The following is a 20338-nucleotide window of genomic DNA, read 5'->3' as shown; positions in this document are numbered from 1 at the left end:
AGGACAGGTATCCAGGCCAGTGGTGTATGCTTGCTTTCATGTGGTACGATAGAAAATGTCCAGATGTTTCTCCAGGTTAAGTAGTTGGTTGCTTTTTTTTCTTCAGGACATTATAAATTTACCCAACGATTGCTATTTTTCTCATAATATTAACATAAACTTTACTCTCTTTTTCTTTCAGTGAAGAAACCTGTTTTCTCTGACTACATCCTTGTATACCAATCCCTTGAAATTTATTTCCTTTTTAAATTCTAAAGTTCATTCATTTCCTTGAATCTATTCCTCATTTTTAAATTAAATCTGCATTTCTCTTGGTTAACCATTGGAAAAAAAAGAAACTATTCATACTCAAGAGAAGAAAAATCACTGAGAAAGACAGACATTAAAGAGACCTACAAAATAATAAAGCAGGTTTCATAGAAATTTATTTTTGTACCAAAAAATTAACATTCAAAGGCAATGTTATTTTAATATACAGTATAAAATAACCTCTACTAAATTAAAAACTAGATTTTTGCTGATAAACCACTACTAAGTTCTCTAGGGGGAATAAAAAACACCTTAAAGTTTACCATTTGAAATATTTGAAGAAAAAACAGACACCTGTTCAATAATTATATAAATACTCTTGACAGATTTCAGTAGCCTATTTTGTATCCTTTCTGACAATGTCAGCTTTCTAAAGTCAATTAGCTTCTAAATTTGAAAAGCACCTGGTGACCACATCCTGTTTATTATTCAAAGCATTTATTTTCATATTTTGTTTGCCTAGACTTGACAAGTCTGAAAAATCTATTAAGTTAAAAAGAGTGAAGAAATATACTACATTTGATATTAGACAAAATAATAATGGTATTCCTCCCCCTGCCCCTTAGCTGCAAGTCTTCCCCAGGAAATTTACAAAGTGCACCAGTTAAATACATCTGTACATTTAAAACATTAAATATGTCAACAGTGAGAAATTTTTAAATATTTCAAACCAAATATTATAGCACAAATATAATTTACAAGACTTTGCACAGAAAACATTACATCTGAAATATAACTTTAGACCTTATATAAAAATACATAATTTGTTTTCCTTTCCTTGTTAGAAAAAGTATTTATTCCCAGGTTCCAGCATGATGTAACAATGCAGAAGCATTTAACCCTTCAGATGATGGTTCAACTCCTATGACATGGCATTCTCTCTATTTTAAAGTTCATGACGGCACCTTAACCACTGGGAAAAGGAATGCTTTCTGTAACTCAGGGGAACCCCACTTGCTCCAGTCTGGTTTAATTCCATGAATTCATTACAAAATTATAAAAACCACTGTGTGACCACCATGGCCAAAAGTCCATCTCTCCCACTGGCTGTGCACACGCATGTATTTACAGATGGTGAGTTTTGTACAATATTAGGCCATGCCTCTTAGTAGTCTTATACACCTATGTACATCTTTCTTGGCTTGTTTTGAAAAAAGAAAACTTCCAAAGAACTCAAAAAAAAAATTTAAAGCATGCTAATGCTCCTTAAAACTGATGTCAATCTATATCTCCAATTTTAAATGCCCCAAAGTACGTGGCATCTTGATCCGGGTCCAACAGGAAAGGATTGGATACCTCAACACTTATTTCCTCACCGGATCGGAGTTTAAAAAATCCTCCAACATTTATGGAATAAAAATGGAATTCAGAATTCCCAGACCAGTATTTTGTACTTCCTCCTTTCATCAGAGTTTGATAACTTGGGATTTTGATGCTGGTTTTAGTGACATAAACCATCAGCTGAAGATACTCGGTGGGTAGGTCTCCTGATGTTTCGTGATGTCGAAAGCAAATGTTGGCATACAGGTAATAAAAGCCATCTTGGTTAACTACTAGTTTCCCATTCCTCAAAGTCATGTTGGAGATCTTCGCCCAGCCCCGATCATGATGCCAAGAGGACAAACTCACTTTATGGGAACCTGTGGAGAGGAGAGGCACAGGACTTACAATTCATTCTTTGAAAGAGAGATACTTCATGATTTCCTGAGGTGGGAAGGTGAAAGATTAGCATAACAACCATCATTCCAATGGGACATTCCCTTCTTGGAATTTGTTTTTCTATAGAGGGAGTGATACACTGATATGGAACTAGTGCTCTAGGTTAGGACCACGACAAAAGCTCATTTTTCCTGTCCTCAGGAAAAGGATTACACACTGAAGATGAGTAAGATCCAGTTGACATAAAAGCAAAAAGAACATGATTGAAAGACAAGTGCATATGAGTGCAATTATTTTAACCCAGACAAACTAAAAAAATGACTTAGTAGAGTTTCTGCTTAGCCAAGAATCTTTAGAAGAAGAAGAAGATTTGGCCACACCAACAGGAATAAAAAGGTTATTTCAGGCAAAAGCAAAAGAACAAGCCAGAGACAAATGTGTCAGGAGAGCAAGAAACGAATATAGAAAGCTAATTTCCATCAGCTACACATCTTAATATTACCCCCCTATGTAGAAGGAGATGAAAATCTGGGTTTGGGTAACTTTGGGGAAATGGCCAAGCACTTAGATTCTATTCTTCTTATCATCTGATTTCTCCACCTAGCCCAACCTTATTCCAAGAGAGCAGCTACTTCGAAAGTATGTATAAATCCATCCACATAGGACATGAAATCACACTTATACCAACTATACCTGTCATCTCAGCTACTCACAAGGCTGATATCTGAGAATTGCAATTCAGAGCCAGTCAAGGCAGGAAAAATCTCATCTCCAAGAAACCACCAAAAAAAAAAAAGCTGGAAGTAGATGTGTGATTCAAGTGGGTAGTGGTAGAACACTAGCCTTGAATGACAAAACTAAGGGATGGTGTCTAGGCACTGAGTTCAAACTCCAGTGCCAGCATAAAAAAAGAAAATAAAAGAGTCCAAATGGAAAATGCAAAATTAAAGTCAACATCCTTTGATGCATACCATGCTGGCTAGCTTTGAAAGATCAATGAGCTCAAGGAGTTATTGATCCAACCAGAGAAGCAAATTCTGTTTCTTTTCAACACAGGCATATATATATACTAACATTGCCTTCCATCACCAACCCATTAGATGCCAGAAAATAACCAGGAGTTTTTTTTTTTCTTTTTGGTGATGATTTCATTCTAGGTGACTGCAGAGAGAGCTTTCTAACTAAAACATGCTTGCTATTGCCAAACAGACTTTGGCACACAGTGTTAAGCAATATTTATCACATGCCATTTAGAGTGAACTGAAAAGATAAGTGTAGGGTATATTCACAGCATACACAGCTGATGCATCAGCAATAATTTGATTGCCTTGGCAAACATGCAAAATAGTTTTCCACTCAAAGAAAATTAGTGGAGATCCATGACAGGGCAAGCATAAATCAAGAGACTGTTCCTATGAAGCAAGTTCAGGGGTTTGGATAGGCAGTTTAAGAAATGTTCAAAGCGCTCAAGAATTGATTTCTCACTTTTATGTCTTAATCAGGATAAAAAAAATCCCTCTGTATCCAGATGTCACAATTATTTATTAAAAGTTATACTTTTAACTTAAAAAAATCATAAACCATGGCCTAGCGGTACATGCATGAAGACCCAGGTTCAATTCCTCGGTACCACATACATAGTAAAATAAAGCCAGAAGTGGTGCTGAGGTTCAAATGGTAGAGCTCTAGCCTTGAGAAAATCCAAGGACAGTGCTCAGGCCCTGAGCTCAAGCCCAGGACTGGCAAAAAATATATAAAAATAAACACAAAAATAAATTTAAAAAAATCATAAACCAAAAACAAATCATAAATCTTAAAACACTTACAAACCAAGGTGGATTATATGTATTTAAACTCAAATCAAGATTATTTATTTAACACAATGGAATTCTATGCTGCCATCAGAAAGAACGACATCGCCCCATTTGTAAGAAAATGGAACGACTTGGAAAAAATCATATTAAGTGAAGTAAGCCAGACCCAGAGAAACATAGTCTCAGTGGTTTCCCTCATTTGTCATAATTAGCACAAACCCTGGACTCTTCTGACAGAGGATTACAATAGCTCAAAACCTGGATACACAAGGCCATATAGGATGGGGCTAAATGAAAGGACCTCCAGGATATGGAAACAAGAGCTATATAATGTGTGCTTGTTGGTCTTAATATACTATGTTATTTCTCATCTTTTTTGCTATTCCTTGGTTTTTCTCATATTGTTACCATATCTTACCTTGTTATCTGGTATATTGTATATATGTTTATTTGTTTATTTGAAATAGGAAAGAGAAGGGGGAAAAACAAGAGGAGGGGAGGATGTGGGGGAAGGAAAAGGGAACAAAAACATGAGAAAGGGTACAAATGGTTGTGAAATAATGCACCTTCTATCTGGCGAATATAACTGTAACTCTTCTATTTAATTACAATTAAAATAATAAACAAATAAAGATTATTTAAACTCAAATCTAAGATTATGTATTTGCCTTGTTTAAAGAAATGACTGTAAGCCACATTCACTGAGTGGTTACCCTAGACTTCTTCTAAACAGGAATGTGAACATGTGCCTTCACTCAGTTTGCATAGCTACCCTACAGGGAAGGTGCAACCGCAATTTCTCTGCAATGAAACAGAGGTTAGAGGCACCTGTGTCAGTCATTTGGACTGAAACAGAGCCAGTAAGTAGTACACTAGCAGGTAGCCCATAGAGTCCTTGTCATTAGACACGAAGCTACTTCTTCCAAGGAAAGTGAACCAAGGGCTTTGGATTATTTACCATTGGCCAAGCCAATTCATCACAAGAGCCTTGTAGCCTGCTTTTAGGCTAGATTATTGCATTAAAAGCCTAGATTTCAGAATTATTGAGAGCAGAAATCAGCTTCTAACTTTGCTACCTTTATGACCTTGAGCATATGAACCTCTTTCCCTGTGTGCAAAATGTGTTGATAATTACTATCTTGCAGTCTTGTGGTGATGATGAGATAGAACACAAGAATAAAATGCCTGATCCACAGTGTTTAAAATGATTATAACAATAATGTTCCATCAGGTCTCTATCAGAACATTCACTGACAGCTTTTTGATCCTCAACTAACCCAAGGCAAGAAATCAGTGGGGCTGTGTGAGGTAATACCTAATGTATTAAGGTAGCTGCAGGCACAGAACTCTGGTCCTCATTTTCAAATGGAAATTGGGTCTCCATATTAATTCTTACCCATCGGAAATAAGAGGCCTCTAGAGAAGGGGGATGGTTGTCTCGTTGTCCAGAGGTCTACTGTTTCCTACATGTCATTCTGTTAGCCTCAACCCAGATTATTTCAATGGGAAACAGCTAGGGCTCTGACTACCTAGGTGAATTCATTCAGCTCACAGGTCTGCCTTGGGCCTATGTCACTTCTAGTATGAGTGAAAACAGATGCACATCACACAAGGAATGGTCATTCCTAGTTCTGTGATCCCAACTGATAGTCATTTAAAATAAATACACACTCATGATCAGAGAGTGAGTAGAATGAGGATGTTCATTCTGACATGAGTGACAAGACACTGTTCCCAGGATCAGGATCAAAGGAAGACGTAGAAGTAAGTGTTCTTAAAAATTCTAGTAACAAGCCGGGCACGGTGGCTCACACCTGGAACCCTAGCTACTCAGGAGACTGAGCTCTGAGGATCAAGATTCAAAGCCAGCCTGGGCACAAAAGGACCTGAGACTCTTATCTCCAATTAACCTCTAGAAAACGGGAAGTGGGGCTTGGCTCAAGGGTAGGATGGTAGCCTTGAGCTGAAGAGCTCAGGGACAAGCTGAGTTCAAGCCCCATGACCCACAAAAAAAAAAACAAATTCTAGTAACAGGTTGATAATAGATTTGAATAATTTTTAGTATCTTCTTTAAAATTTAGTGCCAAACCTGGGACTTGAACTCAGTACCTGGGCACTATTCCTCAGCTTTTGTGCTCAAGGCTAGCTCTACCACTTGAGCCAATTTGTAGCTTTTTGGTGATAAAAATTGGAGATAAAATTCTCAGGGACCTCACTGCCCAGGCTGGCTTCAAACCCAGATCCTCAGACCTCAACCTCCTGAGTAGCTAGGCTTATAGGTGTGAGCCACTGGTCCCCCCATAAGTTTGAGTATTTCACTGAACTGACACATGATGCTTGAAATATTTTCCAGGCTAAATGAAAGCAGACCTTACCTGATGGGATGTTGGTGGCATTAATAGTGAGATGAGCAAAAGGCTGAGATCCCAGCTTGCCCCTATTGGTTAGACCAGATGATGAAGTTTCCACAACTAGAGAAGAGAGAGACTATATTAATCCAGACACTAGTGACCTTCTGTGGTTCCAAACATTCCCCCAGATCTGTGATTACCTCTCTCAGCTCTCATGTGTTGTGATGCAAAGATATGCTGCAGTTCCTGAAACAAAAAAAAGGAAATCTTATAAAAATAATTCTTTCTATAAAGCAATAACATTATTTAGGAGTATTAGATATATGAAACATGCAACTCTTTTTCCTATAAAAGATGCCCAAGTGCAGAGATAATGGAATTCCTAGGTCAGATTACTATCAAAGATGTTTTGTTCCAAAGAAACAAATGTCGATGTGCTTAAAGAGTTTACTAGACACGCCATCAAACAGAATCCACTGGACTACAAGAAGAAGCAAAAAGGTAAATTATAAGACTTGAAATAATTGAGCCTAATTAAAACTCTGCAGCAAGTACATAAATGGAGATGAAGTTAAATAGCCAAGTAATAATTAGAACACACAACCCTCTTAAATCACAGGGGCACTCTGCCTCTTTCATTAATGCATTCCTGGTATAACACTGAAGCTCAGCCCACAGGAAACAGAAGGGGGCCAACCACGCTCCCAATGGTTAATGTATGTATGTATGTATGTATGTATATATTTAAATATATATTTATATATAAGTGACAGTGCACTTAAAGTACCATATGGAAGCGTAAGAGCTTTTAGAGTACCAATAATTAGTTTAACGTGTTGCTCCAAATACAAGATTAGAAGCACAAATCACAAATACAAGTACATAAAGAGCAAAAATAATTTAATATCGAGATTTGAGCTTTCAAAATGAAGGCTCCAATAGGGAGCCACATGCCCACCTAAATCCAGGCATTAGCTACTATTAAATGTCCCATCATCCATCCACATAATATGGTAGAGTGGAAGAAAGCTCAGGCTTTTGCCTTGGTTCAAATTCCTTCATAAACTGGGGATGTTAAAAGCACTTCTGTCATAGTCTAGTTAAGAAGACTAAATGAGATAAAGCAAGTAGGAGCTTAGCTGAGGGCAAACACTAGAAATGCTGGAGAGAGTCCTGATTTCTTTTCTTAATAGGATAATGGCTTGTTCTGTATCCCACTATGTTTAAAAGGCCAGATAGTTTAAGTTCTTTGAATGTCAAGATAGAGTGTTTTAAGATAGATGATTGATAGATGATAGATGGATGAAGAGATGGATGAATAGATGGATGAATAGATAGATAGATAGATAGATAGATAGATAGATAGATAGATAGATAGATAGATAGATGGATTCCAGAAATAAGATAACATTTATTCTTCTTCCTGCCTTTAGCACTCCCAAGAGAGATAACAATCTATGATATGCTATCTTTAATGACCCTTGAAAGACACAGTGAGGCTCATTTCAGTTACTTATTCCAAAGTCCTAAAGCCACTCTCTGTAGTGAACTCTAAGAAGAAGTGTTCAGGGGCTTATCTCAAGTCACTCTTTGCCCTGAGGACACAGCCCACACTTTGTGTGGCATACTCCAGAAATGAATGCCCTTTCTGAGTTGAACAAAACAGAGGTCCTTCCTAGGCTTCGTTCTTCTCCCTACTCATGCTCATCTCTAGTCTCTCCATTCTCTTCTCAAGGTCTTTGAATATTTGATGATACCCCCATTACTAGAATTGTCTGGTTCATGTTCCCCTAGATTCAAAATGGAGATCAAATATATACATAAAGAGATAAGTAGATAATTGGTAGGTAACAATCTTTATCCATTGCACTTCATTGTACATGTATAGACGCCTGATGCATCATTATCTATTGTTTATGTCTTTACAAATGTATATATATTATATGCAAATTACTGTGTAGAGATATATGTAAACAATAAATCTTTACCTGATTAAACATTGGAATAGAAACCTTGAAGACAGGAATCCAGGAATTTAAAGCCACCCCAGTAGCCTCACACTCAAAGAGAAGAAAAGGCACAGAGGGAATCAGAACTAAGTACAGCATATGTCTACCAGTGCCTGTTCCATAATTTTTTATACAAACACTGATTATCTACAGAAAAGTGCCTTTGCCTCAGCTCAGTGATTCCCAAACTTGCACATGCTTGCAATCTCTGAGAAGATGCAGTCGGATGACAGTATTTGTGATCCTGCATTTGTGATTCTGCATCTGTGATCCAGATGAGGCAAAGGCCAGAGACTTTGCATTTCTAACAGATGATCTGGTGCTACTGGCAGGTGCTTAATGTGACAATAACAAATCCACTTCTTGTCTGAAGAGATTCACAGGTTGGGAAATTGCAGAAACTACCTGGAAGCCTGAGACCTAAGCCAAAGCATCTGCAGCTCAAGCCACTGATTAAAGAAATAAGGCAAGTTCATTCCCAGGTAAGCAGTGACAGAGAATAACATTTCCAACATTCCCATTTAATCCATGGATTCTAGGTCAGCGCTGCCACCGACCTATTATGAGAAAATTCAATCACTAGCACCTCTCAGAAGCACTTTCAATGTCTTTTGTCAGAGCAAAGATTTCATGCCCCAGGATGAATTAAATTTCCAGTTAGAGACCCATGAGGTAATGCTTCTCTTGTGTTATTTCTCTAGGGTATCCAAGAATTGCGATTCATCTCAGAAAAATCGATAAGGAAGTTTCAATGTGCAAAAGGAAACTTGTGATGAGTCTACCACTTAAGTTACCAAAAAAAATGTATTCCCAGTATGGACATCTCCAGTCCAACTATCGGAGCTTAGAATTATAGCTATTCGTGTGCAATCATAGATATAACATTCTTCTAAGACTATATTTTTAGGCTACCTTTGGGTTTTTCAGGCTGTTAAAAAATGTGGGTAGAAATAAATGCAAACCACTATGAATGTGACTGCATTTTAGGGGGAAGTTTGGGGTTGTTCTGGCCCCATTCGTGGTGGATTTAATTCAGTTGGTCTGATACTGACTTGATATTGTTAAAAAAAAAAAGATGCTCCTCAGTAATACTAAATACGCAGCAGGTGCTAAGAAAATTATTGCTAATTGAGTGTTCTCATGAAGAGTTGTTGGCAACAACTTCATTTAGTCAAGGGTTTATTATATTCTCACAAGCTATATTTCTATTCCACATGTTGAAAAGTAAATAATTTCTTACATTTCTGGCCAATCAAGTGTTTTCTTTTTTTATGATCACATCTGACATGCGACAATCAGAACCAAGGTAACTATTATGAACTTGCAGACTGAGAAAACCTGAGGCCACAGAGAGGGAGAGAACTCACCTAACAAAGTTGGGGGCTTGAATCTCAGCTTTCTAGAGCTATGTTCATAACTTTTAAAAGTCATCATCACTCTAGTAAACGTCAAGGAAAGCATCTATCCTATCCCCTGTAATCCTTAGCACATGATAAATACACACACACACACACACACACACACACACACACACACACACACCTCATACTGGTCCCCCCAGAGATAATTCTGAGAAGCAAGTACACCTGTCTGTGCATGTGATTGCTGTGTACCTGTGGATCTGACAAAGACAGCTGAAACACTCATAAAATACAAGCTCAGAATTCACCAGGAGTCTCAGAAAACAACTGACGCATAACTAGCTAGTCCATGATGTGGGATTAACTGATAAATCCCCCCAAACAAAGGTCAAGAGAGAGCCGATCTCTTAACATGACACGAGTCTGTGCCACAGAGCACAACCATTCTGCTTTTTCAGTTCAAGAACCAGACACCAGCTCTTTACAGAGTCCTTGAATGTCCGCTAATGCTGATCATTTTCAAGATTACAGAAACCTTTCTAAAGAGACACCCAAACTTCACCACTGTCAATCCCATTTATCTTCTAAGCTTCACCTTTACATTGATTTTCATCCCCATTAATCTTCTATAATCTCTCAAGTTAATTACAGCATATTAAATTGTATAAAAATTCTTTTCCCTTCCAAGTCTTATTCAACTATTGCTTTTGGTTTTTCTGAATTCAGGGAGTTTCAGGTGATCTAATTTGGGGAAAAGACTACAAATACTCCAGTAACCTAATTCCTTTCTTCTGAACGAATTATTCAGATGAAAGAGACCTTTTTAAAAAATGTAGATATATTTTATCTCATTTTTTAAGCCAGCTGTAGATTAATAAAAAGCAGTTAGGTAGTTCTTTGCATAAACATCCAGTGTAGACACATATTGCCTATACTACCAGCCTGCCACAGCTTTGCATAAGGAAGTACAGGTCTCCCAGAAAACAGCCTGAAGCAGAAGCCAGGAACAGCTTTCAGTGGGAGGAAACAGGGCAGCTAGCCCTCCAGCTTCTTCTCTTGGCTCAGAGCCACAAACAAATAATCTTCAAGAGAACTTAATGTTCTACCCACCCCCAGTCCCAGGAAAAATCAACATCTGGCCTTCTCAGAAGACAGTTAATTTATCAGCTCCTATATGCAAAGGACAGAAAAAAAAATCCTTTGGTTTCTATAACTAGACAAGATCATTACCTACAAGTTACTAAGAAAATGTACATGAATGAATGAACATACTTCTGGTCAAACTGTAACAAGTAGCCTTTTCAAAAAAATGTATTTGTTCTTAGAAAGGTGTGACTTCTGCCTAAGTTATAATAGCTTCTGTTAACCCCTGAAAACAGACCAACCAAATCAAGGCTAAAGGAAACCCTCTGACACACTGCCACCTTGTGGACACTGTGCAAAAGTGACCAGTCTAGGGAAACTTACTGGCCAGGCTTTAGTAGATCAAACACATTTATAAACAATAGAGATGAGGAAGTTTCATCACTCTTTTTTAAAGAAGTTTTTCATTGTGGTGTCTTTCTATTTAGATTGCATTCATTTTTCATTTTTGCTATCAGAGCATATTTGAACAGACATGAAAACAACCAACATGACTTTTTTTTTTAATCTCAACTTTCATTTAACTCATGGAAAAAATAATAATGAGCCTGCACAATTTCTATTTCTCCTCCAGGAAATAAGACATAGTAAAGATCAAGGAGATTGTGTCACTGTGATCTAAAGAACTGCATCTCTTTAATTTGTCCTAAACTTAACCAAAAATCATAATTTCCTAAAAGCCTCATAGAAAAAATTCACCCCACTCTTCTAGGATTGAGCTCCTTCCTGACTCCACATTGCCTTGCACAATTATTTTAGCTTCTTTTTCCAAATATAGGAAAGAAGACCCCATCCCAAAGCTGGATCTATTTTGATAGGTTGGGCCTACTTACATAAGGCTATACTGTATACAAATAAACAGAAACCCACAGGAATCTTGAGTCCTGAGCAGCTAGGGAATTTTCTTCCCAATAGCCTAGGTGAGAGAAAGGGGAACTGTTAAGGAGACAGGGATAAAAAGTGGTTAAATATAACAAATGGCAGATAACATGTGTCTCACTATGCCACTTCTTTGCACAGAGCTGAGAGTTTCCACTCAAATGTTTCTTCTTCCCATAATGCCCTTGGTACCTACTCAAACAGTGAAAAGAGTCAAGGTAGGGCATACACAAGCCATCAAGCAATCAGTGTGGAGCCCAGATGAGGATGCCAATACAGACTTGCTACTTTCTTTCAAGATTTATTCTTTCACTTTCAAATACATATTTCCTGCCTTTGATTCTTTAATGGGAGGGGCAAGGTGACATCATAAACATTTACAGCCCACATCCAGTCCAACTTTGCAAACCCTGCTGAATAATTGCCTGAAACAAGACTTGGATAACGTGCTAATTTGGAAGTGGATGTTGTTACTATGCTCATCTTAAGTTTGTTCCACTAATGCTTCTTTTTATCCCACAAACTAATGTAAAGAGATTTCCATTTTTAACTGATGGCATCCCCTAGCTGCAGATTTCCTGAGAGTCAAGTTGCTGGAGCCTGGGTTTCTTGGTCTGAAAAAACCCACCTGAGTCATGTCAGTTGTGTCATGTGATCTGGGGGATACCTGTCAATCAGCATAGAAGATGCAATTGATATAACCAGATGCTTAAAACCACTGGCACTAGCTAGTAGCTGGGGGTCTCAGGTGGATGCCTACCTCTGTAGTAGCAGAAGCAGCTGCAGGGACATCTGGCTGGTTGAACAAGGATTTAACACCCCGTTTGCCAAATATAATACAGGGTTCATACACTTGTTAACATATGTAAGGCATTCCTTTTAACATCTTAATGATACCCTTCATGCAATTCTCCAGCCTAGTTACAAGAATAGTACACTCATCAACGAGTCAGCACATGAATGCCACACATGAGTTGTTTCTGAAAATGAAACAACCTGCAGAGAAGTCCTGCCTACTTCCACCATGGGAAACAGAGAAATTCCCTTTCCTCCTCCCTAGCCCTGGTACTACTGCCTGCCCTGAAGCCTCCATTACCTCACTGGGAGTACGGTAAGAGCTTCCGGTCTCCTCTCTCCCAGGCTCCTGCCTTTTTCAAACTGATCCATTGCTGCTAGTCTGAGCATCCTAAAGCACAAGTAGAAGCATGTCTTTTCTCTTCATACAGTCCTGCTTAACATCTCAGGAATGAGTCCACGTTTCTCACTGTAGCTTATGACACTCCGTGTGACATTGTGATATGAAATGAAATATGCAGTTGGCCTGCATCCCAGATCCTGGCACACAGCACCTTCCATTCTTGGAATTTCCTGAACGATGGGAGGGATATTGCTACTCATAAGTCTCTACTAACGAGACCTGAGTTTATATTGTGAGGTGACGCTGGGAAGCTGGTTACCAGAGTAACCAATTTCATGATTAAAGACTGTGCACAGCCGGGCATGGTGGCTCATGCCTACTCAGGAGGCTGAGATCTGAGGATCAAGGTTCAGAGCCAGCCCAGGCATAAAAGGACCTGAGACTCTTATCTCCAATTAACCTCTAGAAAACAAAAGACTGTTTAGTCCCACGCCCAACCTCCAGGAAGGAAGAGAGGATGGAAAATGTTTTCATCACCAATGAATGGCCAATGGGTTTAATTAATCACATTTTCATATTTTCAATCACTAATGGCTAATGATTTCATTAGCTGTCATGTGTGCATGACAAAAATAACCTCCACAAGAAAAAAAAACAACTCCAAATAATGGGATTTCGAAAGCTTGTGTGCTTCTGAACACATCACCGTGATGTGTTCAAAAGCTGCAAATCTCCAACCCCTCTCCCATTCTTTATCACACACCACTCTTCCATTCCCTCCATTTAGCTGTGCCTGACTCGTGTCCTTCATAATATGTTGGTAATAGTTAAGTCTAGGGCCCCAATTGTTGTCTTCAGAAACTGCTTGAAGAGAGGGGGACTAAAGACTGGAACATGCAGAGGTAGACGTATTAATGTAAGAGTAGCTTTTCACATTACTGCCCCTGCCCGATTCTCCAGCTCTTCCTCCCTGCAATCTTCTCCCTCCTCCCAAGGGGCTAATGAGGCTGGTTCCAGCCAGAGAGGAGTGTGGGCTTACTCTACCTCCAAGACTCTGGCATCTGTGCCTTTGCACCTTGACCTCCACCAATCCTGGCAAGGATGTCTTAGGCATTCATCTGCAATGGCTCCTTTTGAACCATCTATCTGGTTTTTATTTCCAGGCAATCTCGATTCACAGCACAGAAAGCACTGAAGAGCCAGGATTTTAGCACTGCTTGCTAGCTGTCCTCCGTCCTGTAAAGCTCATATTGACCTTTCAAATCCACAGGATCTGAGGGAGGGGGCATACTTAATGTGGCCATGGATGGAGCTGGCTGCACACCTCCCTAAGTCCTTAGGAAGAGTCATTGGTGACAGTCAGAACCTGTCATCCCAGAAATAATCAGCTTGGATAGCATCTCTTCCGGAAGTGCACTGCATGGAAGAGATACATGTCTACAAACAGCTAATGCACTCTTATGCACTGAAGGGCAAAGGCCCAGCAGAACGATGCTTTTCCTGAGATGGGTATGCTGGGAATAGAAAATTAGTTTTTATTGTTTAACCTTCATGGTTTAAATGGGAAAGCTTCTGCTACAGTTAAAAGTCCCCTTGGGCTTTCATAAAGTAGCCTTATGACAGCAAGATTAGTCTTCATAAGGAGCTCCGATCTTCAAATGTCTTACATGACTCTACTTGGTTAAAAAGTTTAATCTAGGAATTGGCGGAACAATGGCATCTTGAGCTAACTGTGCTATTTATTTACCGTGTCTCTGCTTTCCTCCGCCAAATGAAAAATAATAATACCACCTTTATATTGGCGGTGCCTTCTATATTTTTCAAAGGTTCATCTCCTCTGCAGCAAAAAAAAAGAAAAAGAAAAACCTTGTTCTCACATAACTGTGATAGAATTTTGGGGATTTACCATGGGCCTTGTACTGACAGTAACCAGACACCAGTGACACTGAAAGCAGATGTGGCAAAGATCAGTCCATTCACCAAATTTGTTATTTGACCATTTGTCAGGCACCTACTATCTGCCTGCTCCTGGGAACATCACACAGCCCCTGTCCTTAGAAGACCACAGATGTCTGACTCAGAGCAGGTACATCCAGGGGTGGCCTCTAATCCCCAGGCAGGAGGGCAGGTGCCAGTGGTGACTTCCTTTGGGAAATAATGCCTGTGTTGAATTTTGAGGCCACAAAAAAAATGACTTCACAAAAGGGTCTAAGGTGGCCTTGGAAGGCAAGTGCAAAGTACCTAATTCAGTCATCCATCCATTTGGTAAGTTCATGGATGGCTGCAAGCAGCCCGAATCCTAGCCCACTTATAGGACAGAGAGGGACCTCAGTCGTTATTGTGTTTAAGGTCATAGAAATGAGGTGGAGAGGTGAAGCATAGCCAGGTAAGGGAAGTTCTTCTTGCCTGGGTATCCAGTGAGATGGAGTATCCTTTTCATAGCCTACTGCCCAGCCAATGGCAGTAGATGCCTGGGTTTTGAAGGAAAACTCTGTGGGTCTTACTTCAGCTTTCCCATCAAGGCAACTTTTATAAATACTAACTGTGATTGGGGTTGAATTGCAATTCCCAAAACTATTATGGCAGAGACAAAAATCTCCTGGGAAAACCATTACATGACTAACATCTTGATTTGGGAACACCAGTTTCCTTTGAGGTTTATGAAAAAGTTTCACGGGATGTATACTCTTGACTCTGAAGGCAAAGTGACAATGAATGAAGATTCATTTTTTTCCCTGACCTTTTTTCTTAAAAAAAAAAAAAAGAACACTAAAAACTAAACTCAAGATCAAATGAGAAATTATATGACAGCAATTTCATAAGGAGACACAATTTATCTAAATTTTAATTGATTTAGTTTAGTTTAAAACTGAGAATAGCCTTCTTATAATAATCAAGATTGATATTGATTATCAAGGGCAAGTTTTACATATCAGGAAACACTATCACTTAACCTGATTAAATGTGTGGTTTTAAATTAATATTCCTGGCTAGGGGGCATGGTTTACCAGGTAAAAAGCCTGCCTAGAAAGCCCCAGACCCTGAATTCAAATTCCAGCTCAGTAATACTCCTATAACCCACAGAACTATTAAAACTTGGGCAAGTGGCAATCACAATCATAGTCTCATATGTCTAATGGACCCAAAAAACTTCCTCAAAAAATACTTTATAATCTACTTTAATTTTTTTCTCGCCTGTAATCCAAATAATCTTCAAGCAAATTAATTTTAGAAAATGAAATCCTGACCAGCAAAAGTTCTTATAGATTTGAATTTTCTGACCATTCGCTCAGCATTAGTGAATCTATTTTCCTACCCACCCAGGATTAGTGAATGTAAGAGACTGCTCATACTACCCTTCCCATCCTCTCTTTGCCTCTATTAGTTATAGGAAGCCTTTTCCTCAAACTGTATTGACAAATAGCCAGTCAGTTGAAGAGTATATCGTCCAGCCTCCTTTCATCTCATGAGTAACTTCCAGCCAATCAGATGCACTAGTAATGATGTCTCACTTTCAGGTACTGACCCAGTTTTTCTTATACACTTTCTTCAACAATCTGGAGAAGCTAAACTGGACACAAAAGTAGAAGGTACACACTGAGGAAGGAAAAGCAACCCAACCAAGCCCTGGTTCACTTTTGGATTAATATGTGATAGAAAAAAAGGTCTTGTTTAGGTACTGAATTTATGGATCTCTTTGTTACCCTGCTTAGACTATACCAAATAACAGTAAATATTTTATTGAAGTTGAAAGCATTGAAAATCTTTGCGTACATTGGTTTTCATATTAAGGAATAGTACCATTTATATTATGTATTCTGGAGGAGATAAAGCCAAGTGTGTACTGATTACCCAGAGAATTTTTAAAAATAAATAACTTGAGATGAGGGTGAATTATTCAGTCACTGTAGGTCTCTGGTCTTCTGCCCTTCCACCCCATTCTCTAGTAAGTTTTTAGGAATTCAAACAACTATACTCTATCCAGGTGTGGTAATCCTAGCTAATCGGGAGACTGAGATCTGAGGATCATGGTTCAAAGCGAGCCTGGGCACTAAAGTCGGTGAGACTCTTGTCTTCAATTAACAACCAGAAAACCTGAAGTGGCACTGTGGCTCAAGTGGTAGAGTACTAGCCTTGAGCTGAAATGCTCAGGGACAATGCCCAGGCCCAGAGTTCAAGTTCCATGACCAACAAAAAAAAGAAAGACAAGAAAGAAAGAAAGAAAGAAAGAAAGAAAGAAAGAAAGAAAGAAAGAAAGAAAGAAAGAAAGGAAGAAAGGAAGAAAGGAAGGAAAAAAAAGAAACATCTATACTTTGAGATAAGCCAAGAAAATAACGTATTGGTAGTCTTTAACATCACTGGTATTTTCTATTCTGGAGTGTTATCCAAAAGGTTTTTTTTTTTTAATTATACCTCTTTGAGGGGGCAGAGACAAGTTTTAGTTCACACTGTAGGCCCTCAATCTAGAGGGAACATGCTATGGCGAGGCCAACAGATCTGTGTAGGGAAGGGTGATTAATAAGAGAAGTCAGCTGGAGAGAACTTAAAGAAACTGTATTACAAGTGCACTGAGATAGCCATTATGACTCAGTGTTGCTCTGATGAGATCCAAGATAAGAGCCTCCTTATACCCTTCCCTTTCACTATTTGTGCACCAAGTTCAATAAGCCCCTCATTATTTTTTTTTTTGCCAGTGCTAGGGCTTGAACTTGGGGCCTAAGCAATTTCCTTGGGCTTTCTCAAGACTAGAGCTCTACCACTTATTTGAGCCATAGCACCATTTCCAGCTTTTTTCTATGTATGTGGTACCGAGGAATCAAACCCGAGTCTTCATGCATGCTAGGCAAACACTCTATCACTAGGTCAAACTCCCAGTACCATCATTTATTTTTTCATTCATTCCTGAGCAGGGGAAAATAGGTACAATATGTTGAAATGGGTTCTTATTTTCAAGGAGCTGTTAGTTTCATTCCATGATCTTTAAACCTTTTTGGTTGTTCAATTATGTGTGAGTGTGTGTGTGTGTGTGTGTGTGTGTGTGCGTGTGTGTGTGTGTGTGTACTGGAACTGAAAGTTGAACTGAGAATTGAGAATCTCACACTTTAGCTTGACTTTTTCATTCAAATCTATTGTGCAAACACACCTACACTCTGATCACTTTGCTGATTGGAGATAAGAATCTCACAGTTTTCTGTGCAGGCTGGCTTTGAACCACAATATCAGACTCAAGTAACTAAGATTATAGGCATGAAGCATCATGCTGGATGTTCAAATTTATCAGAAAAAGGACCTTTCTTCTCTCAAATGTACATAGTTATTTACTTTCATCTTAAATATACTGTTTTTATTTTAAAAACTAGTGTATTATCTATACTAAAATATTTACAATTTAAACTCAGGCTATATCTAGTATCTTTAAAAATACACAGGTAAGTCTTCATCCCTCCTTTACTCCTAAAGCTTCATGTCTGGATATCTCCTTTTGAAGAATATAGTTATTTCTGTGGGGTTTTTTTTGGATGGGGGGGGTTGGAGGAGAAGGTCCAGTCATGGAGCTTGAACTCAGGGCCTTGGCACTGTCTCTGAGCTCCTTTTGCTCAAGGCTAGCACTCTTCCACTTTGAGCCAAAGCTCCACTTCCGGATTTAGAGTGGTTAATTAGAAATAAGAGTCTCACGGGGACTTTACTGCCCAGGTTGGCTTTGAACTGTGATCCTCGGATATCACCCTCCTAAGTAAATAGAATTACAGATGTGAGCCTCCGGCTGTAATTTCTTACATTCATCTCTGTTCCATGTAGCAACTCATCCAAATACTTTTACTAATAAGGTTTCAGGGTCTTGAACAAACAAATTGTCGATGTGAAATACCTGTACATGCTCAAGCAGAGTCACACTTCTGAGGACCCAGAATGTAGTTACTGCATAAACAGACACATCTCCATGGAGAATGGCTCCTACAGTTCTGGGGCTAAGATTTCTCCCTGCCATCTAAGGTAGTCCTCACTGAGGCCTGAGCTCACCAAACTCCCAACCCCACCAGTCAGCCACGGCCAGGAAGGCTTCCAAAACTGAAAACAAGAATCATTTTACAAATCAGACGCCATCTCTGTGCTCATGCTGTCTTTATCATTGTAGACTGTTATGATAGACTTTATAAATTGTGGTTGGTTGAGCTGGATCATTAAGAGACTTTCAGAGTTCTGTGCTAAAGTGGAAAAAAAAAAACAAAGCCAAGAAATTCTAACCACAAACAACAACAGAAAAGGAAGGGAAGTGGGGAGAAAAACAACACAACATTACTTGTCTGACCAAACTGGCTGGGCAAACACCACTTTTTGCACACATATAATGTAATATTGTGCTTATGTCTGGTATTTGTTGCCACTAGATGAGTTGATCTCTCAATGGTTATGGTAGCCACACATGTAATGTTGTTTTATGGGCTTGCTCGATATCTATGTCAGAACGAAAAGTCAGACACAAATCTACTTCTGAATGGCTAATAGGTCCATTTGAATTTTTGCAAGAGAAATACAAAATCTGATTGCTTTGGCAAGTTGTCTAAAATGTCACACCAGTGAACAATCCTTGTCAAAGAAGACAGCATTTGGCAAGATCATCTGCTGAATGAGGCAAAGAATAAACCCTTGTAAAGTCATAAAAAAAGATATGTCAAAATGCCTAAGTCAGTATCTGTACTCAATGGCTGTTGCTTGAAGCTAATGATAAATTATGAATAACATTCATCTCCTTCCTAAAGATATGGTCTTCTACCTCCAGTATATATTTATATACGATGATCATTAGTATATTAATAGTTATAGCTCCTTACTTTTAAAAAAGGGTTGTACATATGATTACCCAACCCCCTCCCCCAAATCCTACAACAAATGTAAAAGTAATGAAATAAAGTTCTAGACAATCTAGTAGTATACATAGAGCTCTACCACCTGAGCTTCAGCACCTCTTCTGGCTTTTTTCTATGTATGTGGTACTGAAGAATTGAACCTGGGTCTTCATGCATACTAGGCAAGCACTCTACCACTAGGCCAAACTCCCAGCCCTAGTTTTTGTTTGTTTTTGTTTTTGTTTTTTTTAAAGAAAGAAAATTCTGCCATTATAGAAATGCTATCAAAATCTTTGAGGACAATCCAGAAGTTCATACTACCAGTCAGTCAGAACTTGCAAAGAAGTTGTGAGTCCACAGGAGAGGGAGAAAAACTCACTAATTGGAGGGCTCCACAGCCTGGAATATTTCCCCCTGGAAGATAATGAGTGGATAGGACTTTTATTTTAATTTCTGGTGAGGGATAGAGTCTTGGGATTTAACCCAAGACCTCTCAAATACTAAACATTCATTTTACCATTAAGCCACAGGAAAGCTAAAATTGTTTACAAAGTAAGGCTCATCATACTCACAAACTGACATGTTAAATTGAAACCCCTTTGTACAACTGCTTAAAGATGATAAAAATATAAATTAAAAAATAAAATTATAAACACACTCACTAGAAAATAAATGTGAACACATTATTCCAATCCATTTTAATAATCTAAACTATGTTCACTTATTTAAAACTTTTATATTAAATTATATGCACATATACATTCACACACAGAAAGATCTCCTTAAAGATGGCATTTTTGTGGTTGTATCTCTCTGCTATACTTCAC

The 20338-nt window shown here is 38.6% G+C and overlaps 1 protein-coding gene across 1 annotated transcript in view; it reads right to left on the bottom strand.

Moving 5' to 3' along the window:
- Positions 1 to 719: 719 nt before the first annotated feature.
- Tnfsf11 (TNF superfamily member 11) overlaps positions 720 to 20338 on the bottom strand; it is a 31242-nt gene continuing 11623 nt past the window's right edge. The window contains exons 3-5 of the mRNA XM_090341720.1: positions 6334 to 6379; positions 6158 to 6253; positions 720 to 1949 (exon numbers count right to left, since the gene is read on the bottom strand). Of these exons, the coding sequence (XP_090197846.1) occupies positions 1528 to 1949; positions 6158 to 6253; positions 6334 to 6379 (564 nt within the window). The 3' untranslated portion in view covers positions 720 to 1527. The remainder of the gene's footprint in view (positions 1950 to 6157; positions 6254 to 6333; positions 6380 to 20338) is intronic.

The sequence above is a fragment of the Megascapheus bottae genome, chromosome 11 (assembly GCF_031878675.1).
Source record: "Megascapheus bottae isolate mThoBot1 chromosome 11, mThoBot2.hap1, whole genome shotgun sequence".
NCBI classification, from domain to species: Eukaryota; Metazoa; Chordata; class Mammalia; order Rodentia; family Geomyidae; genus Megascapheus; species Megascapheus bottae.
This window is presented reverse-complemented; position numbering and strand designations above follow the sequence as displayed.